The sequence below is a fragment of the Phocoena phocoena genome, chromosome 10 (genome assembly GCF_963924675.1).
Source record: "Phocoena phocoena chromosome 10, mPhoPho1.1, whole genome shotgun sequence".
NCBI classification, from domain to species: domain Eukaryota; kingdom Metazoa; phylum Chordata; class Mammalia; order Artiodactyla; family Phocoenidae; genus Phocoena; species Phocoena phocoena.
In genome coordinates, this window is record NC_089228.1 from 62,126,634 (window position 1) to 62,139,964 (window position 13,331).

Sequence of the window (13,331 nt, forward strand, 5' to 3'; positions counted from 1 at the left end):
CCCTCGACTGTACTAAATCTCACCATTGACTTCACCTGGAACTCTGGAGCTTTCTATCACAGAGTGCTAATTCCTGTATGAACCCTTCTCTGTTCTGGTACTTGATACACACTAGTAATAACTTTACAACCTTCACTTTTAAAACATTTTTGGATAACCTTTCCATTTAGGAGCCAGGAATTTGTATAAAACCACAGAGGTTATATTGCTTTTGAACTAAAGGCTGTTGGTTTGTGGAATTTCCTTCAACTGGAAACACATATGAGTCTGTGGTTTTATGTTTTCCCAGTTTTATAACATCCTGCTTGTTTGTTTTCAAAGTGAAAGAATTTACCATTAATTTCCATACTTTATAAAGGCCTAACTTTTTACTTCCTTTTTTTTTTTCAGTTGAAAGAGACAAGGATTTTTCTCACCAGCGAAGGCATTACAAAGAATTCCGGTTTGATCTTACTCAGATTCCTCATGGAGAAGCAGTGACAGCAGCAGAATTCAGGATATATAAGGACCGGAGCAACAGCCGATTTGAAAATGAAACAATTAAGATTAGCATATATCAGATCATCAAGGAATACACAAATAGGTATCAAATTTATATCTGACTTATTATCCTAGCAAATAAATGTTACATTGTAGTAAAATCCATTGATAACCCACGTGGTCTATCAAATCATGCTTCTTTGAGTATAATGGCATCAAGGCAGGTATAGACACATGAACGATACATGTAACTGATCTGAAATGTGTCTTGTACATTTCACAGCTTTTCCTACTCCTTACACCAATCTGTGTGCTAGAGGGTCTCATGCTCCCCTGTATGTGATTTTCAGGCCCTTCACCTCATTTTGTAAATGAGAAAACTTTCACTTTATTCTGCACATATGAAATTTGTAATTAAGATGATTTAAATTACTTGTTGTTTTATAAATTGGAGAAGAGTGGCTTTATTTTTCCCTGGCATAGTGTAAACTCTGTGTAGTGTTATGTGGATTTTGATGGAAGACATTGTATTTGCAATAGATTCTGACAGTTAACCTGTATGTCTTCTGTCTATAAAATGCTTAATTCAAAATGGTACAAAAATAGACAGAGAATCTGAAATACTGAATGTATGATAACCTCAGCTGATAATTACTGTAAATGAGCCATCACATATAAGAATTAGAAAGGGACTTTAGTGGTGTTTTCAGACCAGTGCAGAAATTGCTTGGGTAACACCTTTTACAAATGATTAGCACTTTTGTTGGATAGCTCTTACATTTTTAAAGAAAATTCTTATTGGAATATTATATTGAGGTGAAATTTGTCTTCCATTCATTAAATCTAGATTTTCCCTTTGATGAAATACTATGTCCTTGTTTGATGAGATAAATATTTAAAGACAGCTGTCATGAGCTCACTAAGGCCTCTTTCTCTCCTTACTGAATATTTCTAGTTCCTGGCCTTTGGATTTTTCTTGGTCTTCTAGTGAGTAGGATTTCTCAATGGGTGTTCCATAGAACACTAGCCCCTCACAATACTCAATGAAGAAAAAGTATAAAAAGCTTCTGGGGTCAAAAGCATTTGAAAAGTCTACTTGTTAGACCGTGTTTTAGGAGATTCACCATGCATATCAGAATAGTAAAGTCTTGCAAGGTCTTTATGGTAAAGAAACTTGTCAATTCGGTTTTTCCTAGTCTTCCTCAAAATTATTCAACTATGGAATCTTTTTCTTTGGGTCTGTAATACTTAATATCCTATGAAACACTGGTTTAGCAAGACACACCTTAATAAATACTGATCTCTGTACACTGTTATTTTAAGAGCACTAATTTCAAGGCAGAAAGATCTCTGTTCTTTTCTCAGCTCTAACACGTACTAGCTATTTGTCTGTGGGTGAATTTTTTGTTTTTTGTTTTAAATCTCAATCCTGTGGTTCCGGTTATAAAATGAGGTTACTAATTTTTTTCTCACAGGGACAGAGCCTGGCATACTACATTATTCTTTTAAATACTAAATAATGGGGGTGTCTTTTAAAATTAAATGACTAGAATTGAAAATAATGCTCCAAATACCATCTAATTATATTGCCATAGCTAACAAATATTTTATTTATAATTCTTCTTTTCTGCATCTGTTTCCACACTTGGGCTGGTGAGCTCCTTAAAGAAGGGATAGTGTCTTAAGTGATTTTTTTTTTTATTTTTATTTTTTTAGTCTCAGCACTATGAATTTGTTTGATATAGTTTTGAAATTATCATTACCCATGAATGGGATACTTCTTCCATGAACATATCCTAAAATACTTGAATTATCTTACCTTTTGACCATTCACAATATATTTTTATGAAAGTTGAATTTGTACTTGGTTATTCAACATACCAAGTATTTTTTACAGGAAATGTTTGTACAGCAGGCCCCTATTTATTAATTAATTGTTTGAAACTAAATATAGACATTTACACTGATCACAATTAAAGGTCCTAACTTTATTTAGGTCCATTGTTCTATCTGCTCAGGATATATATATATATATATATATATTTTGTGGTACGCAGGCCTCTCACTGTCGTGGCCTCTCCCGTTGCAGAGCACAGGCTCCGGAGGCGCAGGCTCAGCCTCCACGGCTCATGGGCCCAGCTGCTCCGCAGCATGTGGGATCTTCCCGGACTGGGGCACGAACCCATGTCCCCTGCATTGGCAGGCGGACTCTCAACCACTGCGCCACCAGGGAAGCCCTGCTCAGGATATTTTTGAATGTCATCCATTGAACTAGCTACCCTTTGAGGTTTCTTTCACTCTATTTTCTAAGTATGTTAACTACCGTTACATAATTTAAAACCTAATAACAATGATGAGAATAAAGGACTAATAGAAGAGTCCATTGATAATAATATATAGATTTCTTTATGAATGAACCCGTGCTGATTTTTATTAATAATACATTTGAAATATTTATGAGTATTGATGCTTAATCAGATCTCATAATTTTTGGAAGTTTCATTTCTCTCTGAAAATGGAACATTTGTCTATCTTGAAACTTTGGTATTTCTCTAATTATAACTGATGTTAAACATATTATTCTCAATGTTTCTACCACTCCATCTGCCTGCTCTTTGAGTATTCTTGGGTATAATTTGGCTAAGACTTTACTTATTTTAACATGTGTACTTAATCTACTCTAAGATCCAGAATTTCACTGATACTTTTCCTAAATCTTTGAAAATGATTTCTAAAATCTAAAGTACATGTATCTCTTTGATTGGTGTTGTCTCACTCTACCATTCCAGACTCTAGGGTGGCAGAGATTGGATAGGATTCTACTCAATTTAATGAAAATTATTTTGAAATTTTTAATTCAGTAAATTCAATTCAATATTGATTCAATTCTACCACATTTTTTGAACATCTACTATTAAGTATTGTTGCTGAATTATGATTTTCTCCTGTAGGGTTATGCTATACCTATTGTCTTCTGTGTAATTTGTTTTTGGTAATGGGTATGGAATTTTTTCCCCCAATTATTTGTTTCAATGTCTGAAACATACAAATGTACCCATGCATACTGTACATTTCAATTTTATGTATCATTGACCAGGTGGGAGAATCTCTCACAAAATGCCTTCCTTATCTTTGTAAAAGGCAGTCATCCACTGTCAGTGGTTCATTAATCCACAGTGTAAGAAAATGCAACCCTGTGCTGTGCTATTGTCTGTAAATCTAGGATCCCCTTTTAACACTCCACTTTCTCTGCCAAAGAAAGACATTTAAGGGACATAAGATATAGAAACAGCACATATGCCTCTTAGTGTATTTCAGGTTTCTGGGTAGAATTTCAAAGCCTTTGTAGAAAATGGTAGCATATAGTAATAAGTGCAGGGTCTTTGGAATTCCCACATGGGGAAATTGATGTACATCTTGGAGTCTCAGTTTAAAAATCTATAGACAAAAGCAAAAATAAGTATTTCAGAACAATAAAAATATTTCAAATGATGTGGGAAAGTCTGGTGCTTATCACAATGCAAAGACCAGAGTTGATACTTAATAAATATATCAGTTAACAGCTTAATAGGCACAACTATTTTACTAGGATTTAGAGGGTTGTGTACAAAGGGTAACCAAAAGTAGGTGGGTACTATAATAACAGTAGCTACCATTTGCTACTGTTTATGTTAAGATAAAGTAAGCAAAATGATGCTAGGTGACTTTCCTTAATAAAAAATTAGCTGATCTTTGATTCATATGAAAGGAATTGGTACATTCTTAAGTCTAGTAATGAAATGAACACCACCCAACTTATGAGCAGTTGGAGCTGTGAACTTGTTCCTGAAAACCAAGTTTTAGATAAATAGTTAAATTCTCCTTTAAAATACAGTTCAAGGGGCCTCAGACATGAATCCAGGTTGCAGACTTCTGTCAAGCCCAAGTGGAGTCCTTGGCACTCTGGGTGCTGCAGGCAATGCAGATGGCCTGGCTCTGACTCTGAGGAGACCAGGCCACCCTCTGCTCCTCAGGCCACTGCCCGGCCCTTCTGGCAACTTTGGACCCCATTGCCGTGCATCAGCCAGGTGGTTCCAGGGACTTGGATGTCCGTGTCTTTTAGGGACCATTACTTCGCCAGCCACATGATTGCAGGATCTTGGTTCCCAGGCCAGAAGTCTGGCCTGAGCTCCTGTGGTGGGGGCGCTGAGTCCAAACCGCTGGACTAACAGAGAACCTCAGACCACAGGGAATATCAATCAGAGTGAGGCCACCCAGAGGTCCTCATCTCAGCACCAAGACCGAGCTCTATCCAACTGCCTGCAAACTCCAGTACTGGATGTCTCAGGCTAAACAACCAGTAAGACAAGAAAACAGCACCACCCATAAAAAACAACAAAAAAAAAGATCGACAAAAAATATGTTACAGATGATGGAGCAAGGTAAAAAACTACAAGACCAAATTTATTGACGATGAAATAGGTAACCTACCTGAAAAAGAATTCAGAGTAATGAGAGTAAAGATACTCTACAATCTCGGAAACAGAATGGAGAAAACACAAGAAACAGTTAACAAGGATCTAGAAGAACTAAAGATCAAACAAACTGTGACGAACAACATAATTACTGAAATTAAATATACTCTAGAAAGAATCAATATAGAATAACTGAGGCAGAATAACAGATAAGTGAGCTGGAAGATAAAATGGTGGAAATAGCTGCCAGGGAGCAGAGTAAAGAAAAAAGAATGAAAAAAATTGAGGACAGACCCACAGACCTCTGGGACAATATTGAACACACCAATATTTGAATTATAGGGGGCCTAGAAGAAGAAGAGAAAAAGAAAGGGTCTGAGAAAATATTTAAAGAGACTATAGTTGAAAACTTCCCTAACATGGGAAAAGAAATAGTCAATCAAGTCCAGGAAGCACAGAGAGTACCATACAGGAAAAATCCAAGGAGAAACACACCAAGACACATACTAACCAAGCTATCAAAACTTAAACTGAAAGAAAAAATATTAAAAGCAGCAAGGGAAAAACAACAAATAACATACAAGGGAATCCCCATAAGGTTAACAGTTGATCTTTCAACAGAAATTCTGCAAGCCAGAAAGGAGTGGTAGGACATATTTAAAGTGATGAAAGGGAAAAACCTACAACAAAGATTACTCTACCCAGCAAGGATCTCACTCAGATTAGACTGAGAAATTAAAACCTTTACAGATAAGCAAAAGTTAAAAGAATTCAGCACCACCAAATCAGCTTTACAACAAATGCTAAAGGAACTTCTCTATGCAGGAAACACAAGAGAAGGAAAAGACCTACAAAAACAAACCCAAAACAATTAAGAAAATGGTAATAGGAACATTCATATCGATAATTACCTTAAATGTAAATGGACTAAATGCTCCCACCAAAAGACATAGACTGGCTGAATGGATACAAAAACAAGACCCGTACATATGCTGTCTACAAGAGACCCACTTCAGACTTAGGTACACATACAGACTGAAAGTGAGGAGATGGAAAAAGATATTCCATGCAATGGAAATCAAAAGAAAGCTGGAGTAGCGATTCTCATATCAGACAAAATAGACTTTAAAATAAAGACTATTACAAGAGACAAAGAAGGACACTACATAATGATCAAGGGATCAATCCAAGAAGAAGATATAACATTTGGAAATATTTATGTACCCAACATAGGAGCACCTCATTACATAAGGCAAATACTAACCGCCACAAAAGGGGAAATCGACAGTAACAAACTAATAGTAGGGGACTATAACATCCCACTTTCATCAATGGAGAGATCATCCAAAATGAAAATAAATAAGGAAACACAAGCTTTAAATGATAAATTAAACAAGATGGACTTAATTGATATTTATAGGACATTCCATCCAAAAACAACAGAATACACTTTCTTCTCAAGTGCTCATGGAACATTCACCAGGATAGATCATATCTTGGTTCACAAATCAAGCCTTGGTAAATTTAAGAAAATTGAAATTGTATCAAGTATCTTTTCTGACAACAACACTATGCAACTAGATATCAATTATACAGGAAAAAAACTGTAAAAAATATAAACACATGGAAGCTAAAAAATATGCTACTTAATAACCAAGAGATCACTGAAGAAATCAAAGCAGAAGTCAAAAAATGCCTAGAAACGAATGACAATGAAAACACGACGACCCAAAACCTATGGCATGCATCAAAAGCAGCTCTAAGAGGGAAGTTTACAACAATACAATCCTACCTCAAGAAACAAGAAAAATCTCAAGTAAGCAACCTAACCTTATACCTAAAGCAATTAGAGAAAGAAGAACAAAAAAAACCCCCAAAGTTAGCAGAGGGAAAAGAATCATAAAGATCATATCAGAAATAAATGAAAAAGAAATGAAGGAATCAATAGCAAAGATCAATAAAAGTAAAAGCTGGTTCTTTGAGAACATAAACAAAATTGATAAACTATTAGCCAGACTCATCAGGAAAAAAAGGAAGAAGACTCAAATCAACAGAATTAGAAATGAAAAAGCAGAAGTAATGACTGACAATGCAGAAATACAAAAGATCATGAGAGATTACTTACAAGCAACTCTATGCCAATAAAATGGACAACCTGGAAGAAATGGACACATTCTTAGAACAGTACAACCTTCCAAGAGTGAACCAGAAAGAAAAAGAAAATATGAACAGACCAATCACAAGCACTGAAATTGAAACTGTGATTAAAAATCTTCTAACAAACAAAAGCCCAGGACCAGGTGGCTTCACAGGTGAACTTTATCAAACATTAAGAGAAGAGCTAATGCCTATCCTTCTCAAACTCTTCCAAAATATAGCAGAGGAAGGAACACTCCCCAGTTCATTCTATGAGGCCACCATCACCCTGATATCAAAACCAGACAAAGATATCACACAAAAAAGAAAACTACAGGCTAATATCTCTGATGAACATAGAAGCAAAAATCCTCAACAAAATACTAGCAAACAGAATCCAACAGCACATTAAAAGGATCATACACCAGGATCAAGTGGTATCTACCCCAGGAATGCAAGGATTCTTCAATATATGCAAATCAATCAATGTGATACAACATATTAACAAATTGAAGGATAAAAACCATATGATAATCTCAACAGATGCAAAAAAAGATTTCTACAAAATCCAACACCTGTTTATGATAAAAACTCTGCAGAAAGTGCACATAGATGGAACCTACCTCAACATAATAAAAGCCATATATGACAAACCCAGAGCCAACATTGTTCTCAATGGTGAAAAACTGACACCATTTCCTCTAAGATCAGGAAAACAACACAGCTGCCCACTCTCACCACTATTATTCAACATAGTTTTGGAAGTTTTAGCCACAGCAATCAGAGAGGAAAAAGAAATTAAAAGATCCAAATTGGAAAAGAAGAAGTAAAACGTTCACTGTTTGCTAATGACATAATATTATAAACAGAGAATCCTAAAAATGCTACCAGAAAACTACTGGAGCTAATCAATGAATTTGGTAATGTAGCAGGATACAAAATTAATGCATAGAAATCTCTTGCATTCCTATACACTAATGATGAAAAATCTGAAAGAGAAATTAGGAAAATACTCCTATTTACCACTGTAACAAAAAGAATAAAATATCTAGGAATAAACCTACCTATGGAGACAAAAGACCTGTATGCAGAAAACTATAAGGTACTGATGAAAGAAATTAAAGACGATACAAACAGATGGAGAAATATACCATGTTCTTGGATTGGAAGAATCAACACTGTGAAAATGACTATACTATTCAAAGCAATCTACAGATTCAATATAATCCCTATTAAACTACCAATGGGATTCTTCACAGAACCAGAACAAAAAATTTCACAATTTGTATGGAAACACAAAAGACCCCGAATAGCCAAAACAATCTTCAGAAAGAAAAATGGAGCTGTAGGAAACAGGATCCTGAACTTCAGACTATACTACAAAGCTACAGCAATCAAGAGAGTATGGTACTGGCACAAAAACAGAAAGATAGATCAATGGAACAGGATAGAAAGCCCAGAGATAAACCCATGCACATATGGTCACCTTATCTTTGATAAAGGAGGCAAGAATATACAATGGAGAAAAGACAGCCTCTTCAATAAGTGGTGGGGCAAAACTGGACAGCTACATGTAAAAGAATGAAATTAGAATACTCCCTAACACCATATACAAAAATAAACTCAAAATGGATTAGAGACCTAAATGTAAGGCCAGACATTTTAAAACCCCTAGAGGAAAACATAGGCAGGACACATTATGACACAAATCACAGCAAGATCCTTTTTGACCCACCTCCTAGAGAAATGCAAGTAGAAACAAAAATAAACAAATGGGACCTATTGAAACTTAAAAGCTTTTGCACAGTAAAGGAAACCATAACAAGACGAAAAGGCAACCCTCAGAATGGGAAAAAAATATTTGCAAACAAAGCAACTGACAAAGGATTAATCTCCAAAATATACAAGCAGCTCAATATCAGAAAAGAAAGCAATGCATCCAAAAATGGGTGGAAGACCTAAACAGACATTTCTCCAAAGAAGACATACAGATTGCCAACAAACACATGAAAGGATACTCAACATCACTAATCATTCGAGCAATGCAAATCAAAAGCACAATGAGGTATCACCTCACACCATTCAGAATGGCCATCATCAAAAAATCTACAAACAATCAATGCTGGAGAGGGTGAGGAGAAAAGGGAACCCTCTTGCACTGTTAGTGGTAATGTGAATTGATACAGCCACCGTGGAGAACAGTGTGGAGGCTCCTTAAAAAACTAAAAATAGAATTACCATATGACCCAGCAATCCCACTACTGGGCATATACCCTGAGAAAACCGTAATTCAAAAAGATACATGTACCAGCATGTTCATTGTAGCTCTATTTGCAATAGCCAGGATGTGGAATCAACCTAATTGTCCAACAACCAATAAATGTATAAAGAAGATGGGGCACGTATGTATAATGGATTATTACTCAGCCATACATAGAAACGAAATTGAGTTATTTGTAGTGAGGTGGATGGACCTAGAGCCTGTCATACAGAGTGAAGTAAGTCAGAAAGAGAAAAACAAATACAGTATGCTAACACATATATATGGAATCTAAAAATAAAAAAAATGGTTCTGATGAACCTAGGGGCAGGACAGGAATGAAGACGCAGATGTGGAGAATGTACTTGAGGACACAGGGAGGGGGAAGTGTAAGCTGGGACGAAGTGAGAGAGTAGCATTCACATATATACACTACCATTGTAAAATAGATAGCTAGCAGGAAGCAGCTGCATAGCACAGGGAGATCAGCTCGGTGTTTTGTGACCACTTAGAGTGGTGGGATAAGGAGGGTGTGAGGGAGACACAAGAAGGAGGGGATATGGGGATGTGTGTATGCACATATCTAATTCACTTTGTTGTACAGCAGAAAGTAACAGAACACTGTAAAGCAATTATACTCTAATAAAGATGTAAAAAAAAATACAGTTCAAGAGGATGGGAAACTGCTTATCTATGAATTTATTTTACAGAAGTATCAGATATAGAAAATTAGAAAAGGATTCACATATAAATGTTTTTCACAGTATTATTGGTTACCATAGCATAGACTGAGAACATTTTAATTTTAAACAGAAGAAAAAAAGTTGCACTTTGTTTCATGGCAAATGGAAATGCTATACTTCATAGAGCAAGTAGAAATTGTATTTTAAAAATATATTAGTAACACTGGAAAGTGCTTAGGCTGTAACGTTAATTTAACAAAACAGGAAACAAACTTTATTTACACATAATACACATAATTATGTTAGGATGAATTCATGTGGAAAACAGATTGGAAGGAAGCAGCAAGTGTTCATTGAAAGCTTGCAGGTAATTTTAAATTTTAATTTTCCCCCTTTTCTGTACTTTCTAAATTTTTATAGTGAAAATTTCTTTTGTAATCAAAACAAGCATAAGCATAGTTGAGCAAGTGAAGATAATGAAACAACAGTATGTTACATGTTTCTTTACCAAATAACCATCCAAACATTTCCAGGTAGAGAGGGGCAAAAATCAAAACTAAACTGAACAAAATAAAGGATTAAAAAAATAAGTTGCTCTTATTTTTTTCTTAAGCTACAAGAGGCATTTTTTTTCCCACAGCAAATAAAGATAAATAAATGTTTTTCTTTCCCCTGTTTTATGGAAAATATTCCTGCCAATTGGGAACCTTGACTTTAATTCTCTGAAATTGAGGAGGAAGGATTAAAGATACTTCATTTATATATCATGTGATCACAGTAAAATGGAAAGAATTTCAATCTGAGAAACCCATTTTAATATCCAAATATTATTTGTTGAGTATTTGTGTTTTCATATAGTTATCAAATCAAGAACTAAAATGGATATATGAAAATAAACTTGTACCTCTAGACATTTTCAAGCCTAAGGTCACCTCTTAAAACTTGTCTTCAAACTTGTGGATTTTATTTATGTACTGTTTCTTTTAAAAAAATTTTTTATTGAACTATAGTTGATTTACAATGTTGTGTTAGTTTCAGGTATAATGCAAAGTGGTTCAGTTATACATACGTGTATATACATATATGTTTTTTTCTTCTACATTCTCTTCCTTTATAGGTTATTACAAGATATTGACTACAGTTCCCTGTGCTATGCAATAGGTCCTTGTTGGTTATCTATTTTATATATAGTAGTGTGTAATAGTGTTTTGAATTAAACTAAGAAACAATTGAAAAGTCAGTGCAGACTGTACTCTTTAAGGCAATGCATTTGACAATGCAAACGTGTGTGTGTGTGTGTGTGTGTGTGTGTGTGTGTGTGTATAATTTCACATATTTAAAGCTCACTTCCCATAACATATCATCTAGGAGTTTCAAGGTGGGGATCCTTGAAGTAAGTTAGACTGATGTTTTATAGATATGTTTTATATTCAAGACGCTCTCTGGTCTGTTAACCATCTCATCTAGAAATCCTTTGACAATGTTATGTGATCAAATATGAAAGAGACAGACCCATGATGTCATCTCTTTTCGCACTTATTTATCTTAGGAAGAACTAAAACTCCTAAAATTATATGTTTTATTCCTACTATCTCCCACCTCCCTGTTTATCCCTACTCATATGTCAATGCGTGCCATTTAAAAGTGTTCTGATATTTATCCAAATCTTTATTTTTCTTGGTAGAAACTTAATACACATCGTTACACTCATTTAATCTTTTCACGTGAAGCTGAGAGCCCCAAATTCTGTATAGAAGGCATTTCTCTTCAGTCACCCCTCACATATCTGGCATTATTGGGAAATGAGGTTTCCACATGATTGAATTTTCCAGATAATTCAGCGGAGTTGGACATGCTTTTCCTGAGCAACTTACATGTGGCCAGCACAGGGTACACAAGGAGAGTAAATAAGATCCTTACAGTTCATAGCCTGAGGCAGGGGTTGGGGTTAGCTTGCCACACACAGGCTTTAATAACTATAATGCAATGCGCTAAGCAGTATGATGTAAGTATGTACTACGTGTTGTACAAATGAATACAAAATACAAATGAAGGGGAAATTAATTCTTCACATGGAAGGGTGAGGGCCCTTGGGGAAAGCCACTAGGAGGAGTTCACCCTTGAGTTGGGCCTTTGAAGATGAGAAAGAACTTTATTTTTTTTTAAGTCTATTTCTTTGACTTTTTAAAATTGAAGTAGAGTTAATTTAAAATGTGGTGTTAATTTCTGCTGTACAGCAAAGTGACTCAGTTTTATATAAATATATATATATATGTAAACACACACATATTCTTCTCCATATCCTTTTCCATTATGGTTTATCATGGGATATTGAATATAGTTCACTGTGCTATACAGTAGGACCTTGTTGTTTACCCTTCCTATATATGATAGTTTGCATCTGCTAACCTCAAACTCCCAGTCCTTCCCTCCCTCACCCCTCCTCAACCTTGGCCACCACAAGTCTATTCTCTACGATTTGAGTCTGTTTCTGTTTCATAGATTGGTTCATCTGTGTCATATTTTAGATTCTACACAAAAGTGATATCATATGGTATTTGTCTTTCTCTTTCTGACTTACTTCACTTAGTATGATATTCCCTAGTTTCATCCATATAGCTGCAAGTGGCATTATTTTGTTCTTTTTTATGGCTGAGTAATATTCCATTGTATATATGTACCACATCTTCTTTATCCATTCATCTGTCAGTGGACATTTAGGTTGTTTCCATGTCTTGGTTATTGTGAATAGTGCTGCTATGAACATAGGTACACATGTGTCTTTTTGAATTATAGTTTTATCTGGATATATGCTCAGGAATGGAGAATATTGTAACTCTATTTTTACTTTTATGAGGAACTTCCGTATTGCTTTCCACAGTGGCTGCACCAAGATACATTCCCACCAACAGTGTAGGAGAACTTTCTATAATGACAGAGAGAGAAGGAGAGGTAGAGACAGAGAGGGCACCTAGGAGAAATATTCCTAAGCATTAAAATGTTTAAATGCGTAAAGAATTAAATAGTGAGAACAATGCTAGTAGTCCTACTACTAAGAAAAGCAGTCAGCACTTGCCCATTTAATGGGTACTCACCATGCATCTGGCACCGCGCTAAGTGCTTTCCTTGAATTAATTTTTTTCACAATATATACATTTATATATTCCCAAAAGAAAATATGCTGTGTAGAATTCAACCTTTTCCTAATGTTCTGCTATGAATATCAATTTCTGTGCTCCACTGCAAAAATATTTTAAGCCAGCCTGCTAGCTGTCATTTGTCATCTTCCCTGCTTGGATATATTTAGTTGAGCTGTCA

General features: G+C 35.3%; 1 protein-coding gene across 3 annotated transcripts in view; it reads left to right on the forward strand.

The window, feature by feature from the left end:
• Window positions 1-13,331, forward strand: part of BMP5 (bone morphogenetic protein 5) — a 119,545-nt gene that overhangs the window by 55,856 nt on the left and 50,358 nt on the right. For all 3 annotated transcript variants that reach the window (XM_065886482.1, XM_065886481.1, XM_065886483.1), the window contains exon 2: window positions 391-583. In XM_065886482.1, the coding sequence (XP_065742554.1) occupies window positions 391-583 (193 nt within the window). The remainder of the gene's footprint in view (window positions 1-390; window positions 584-13,331) is intronic.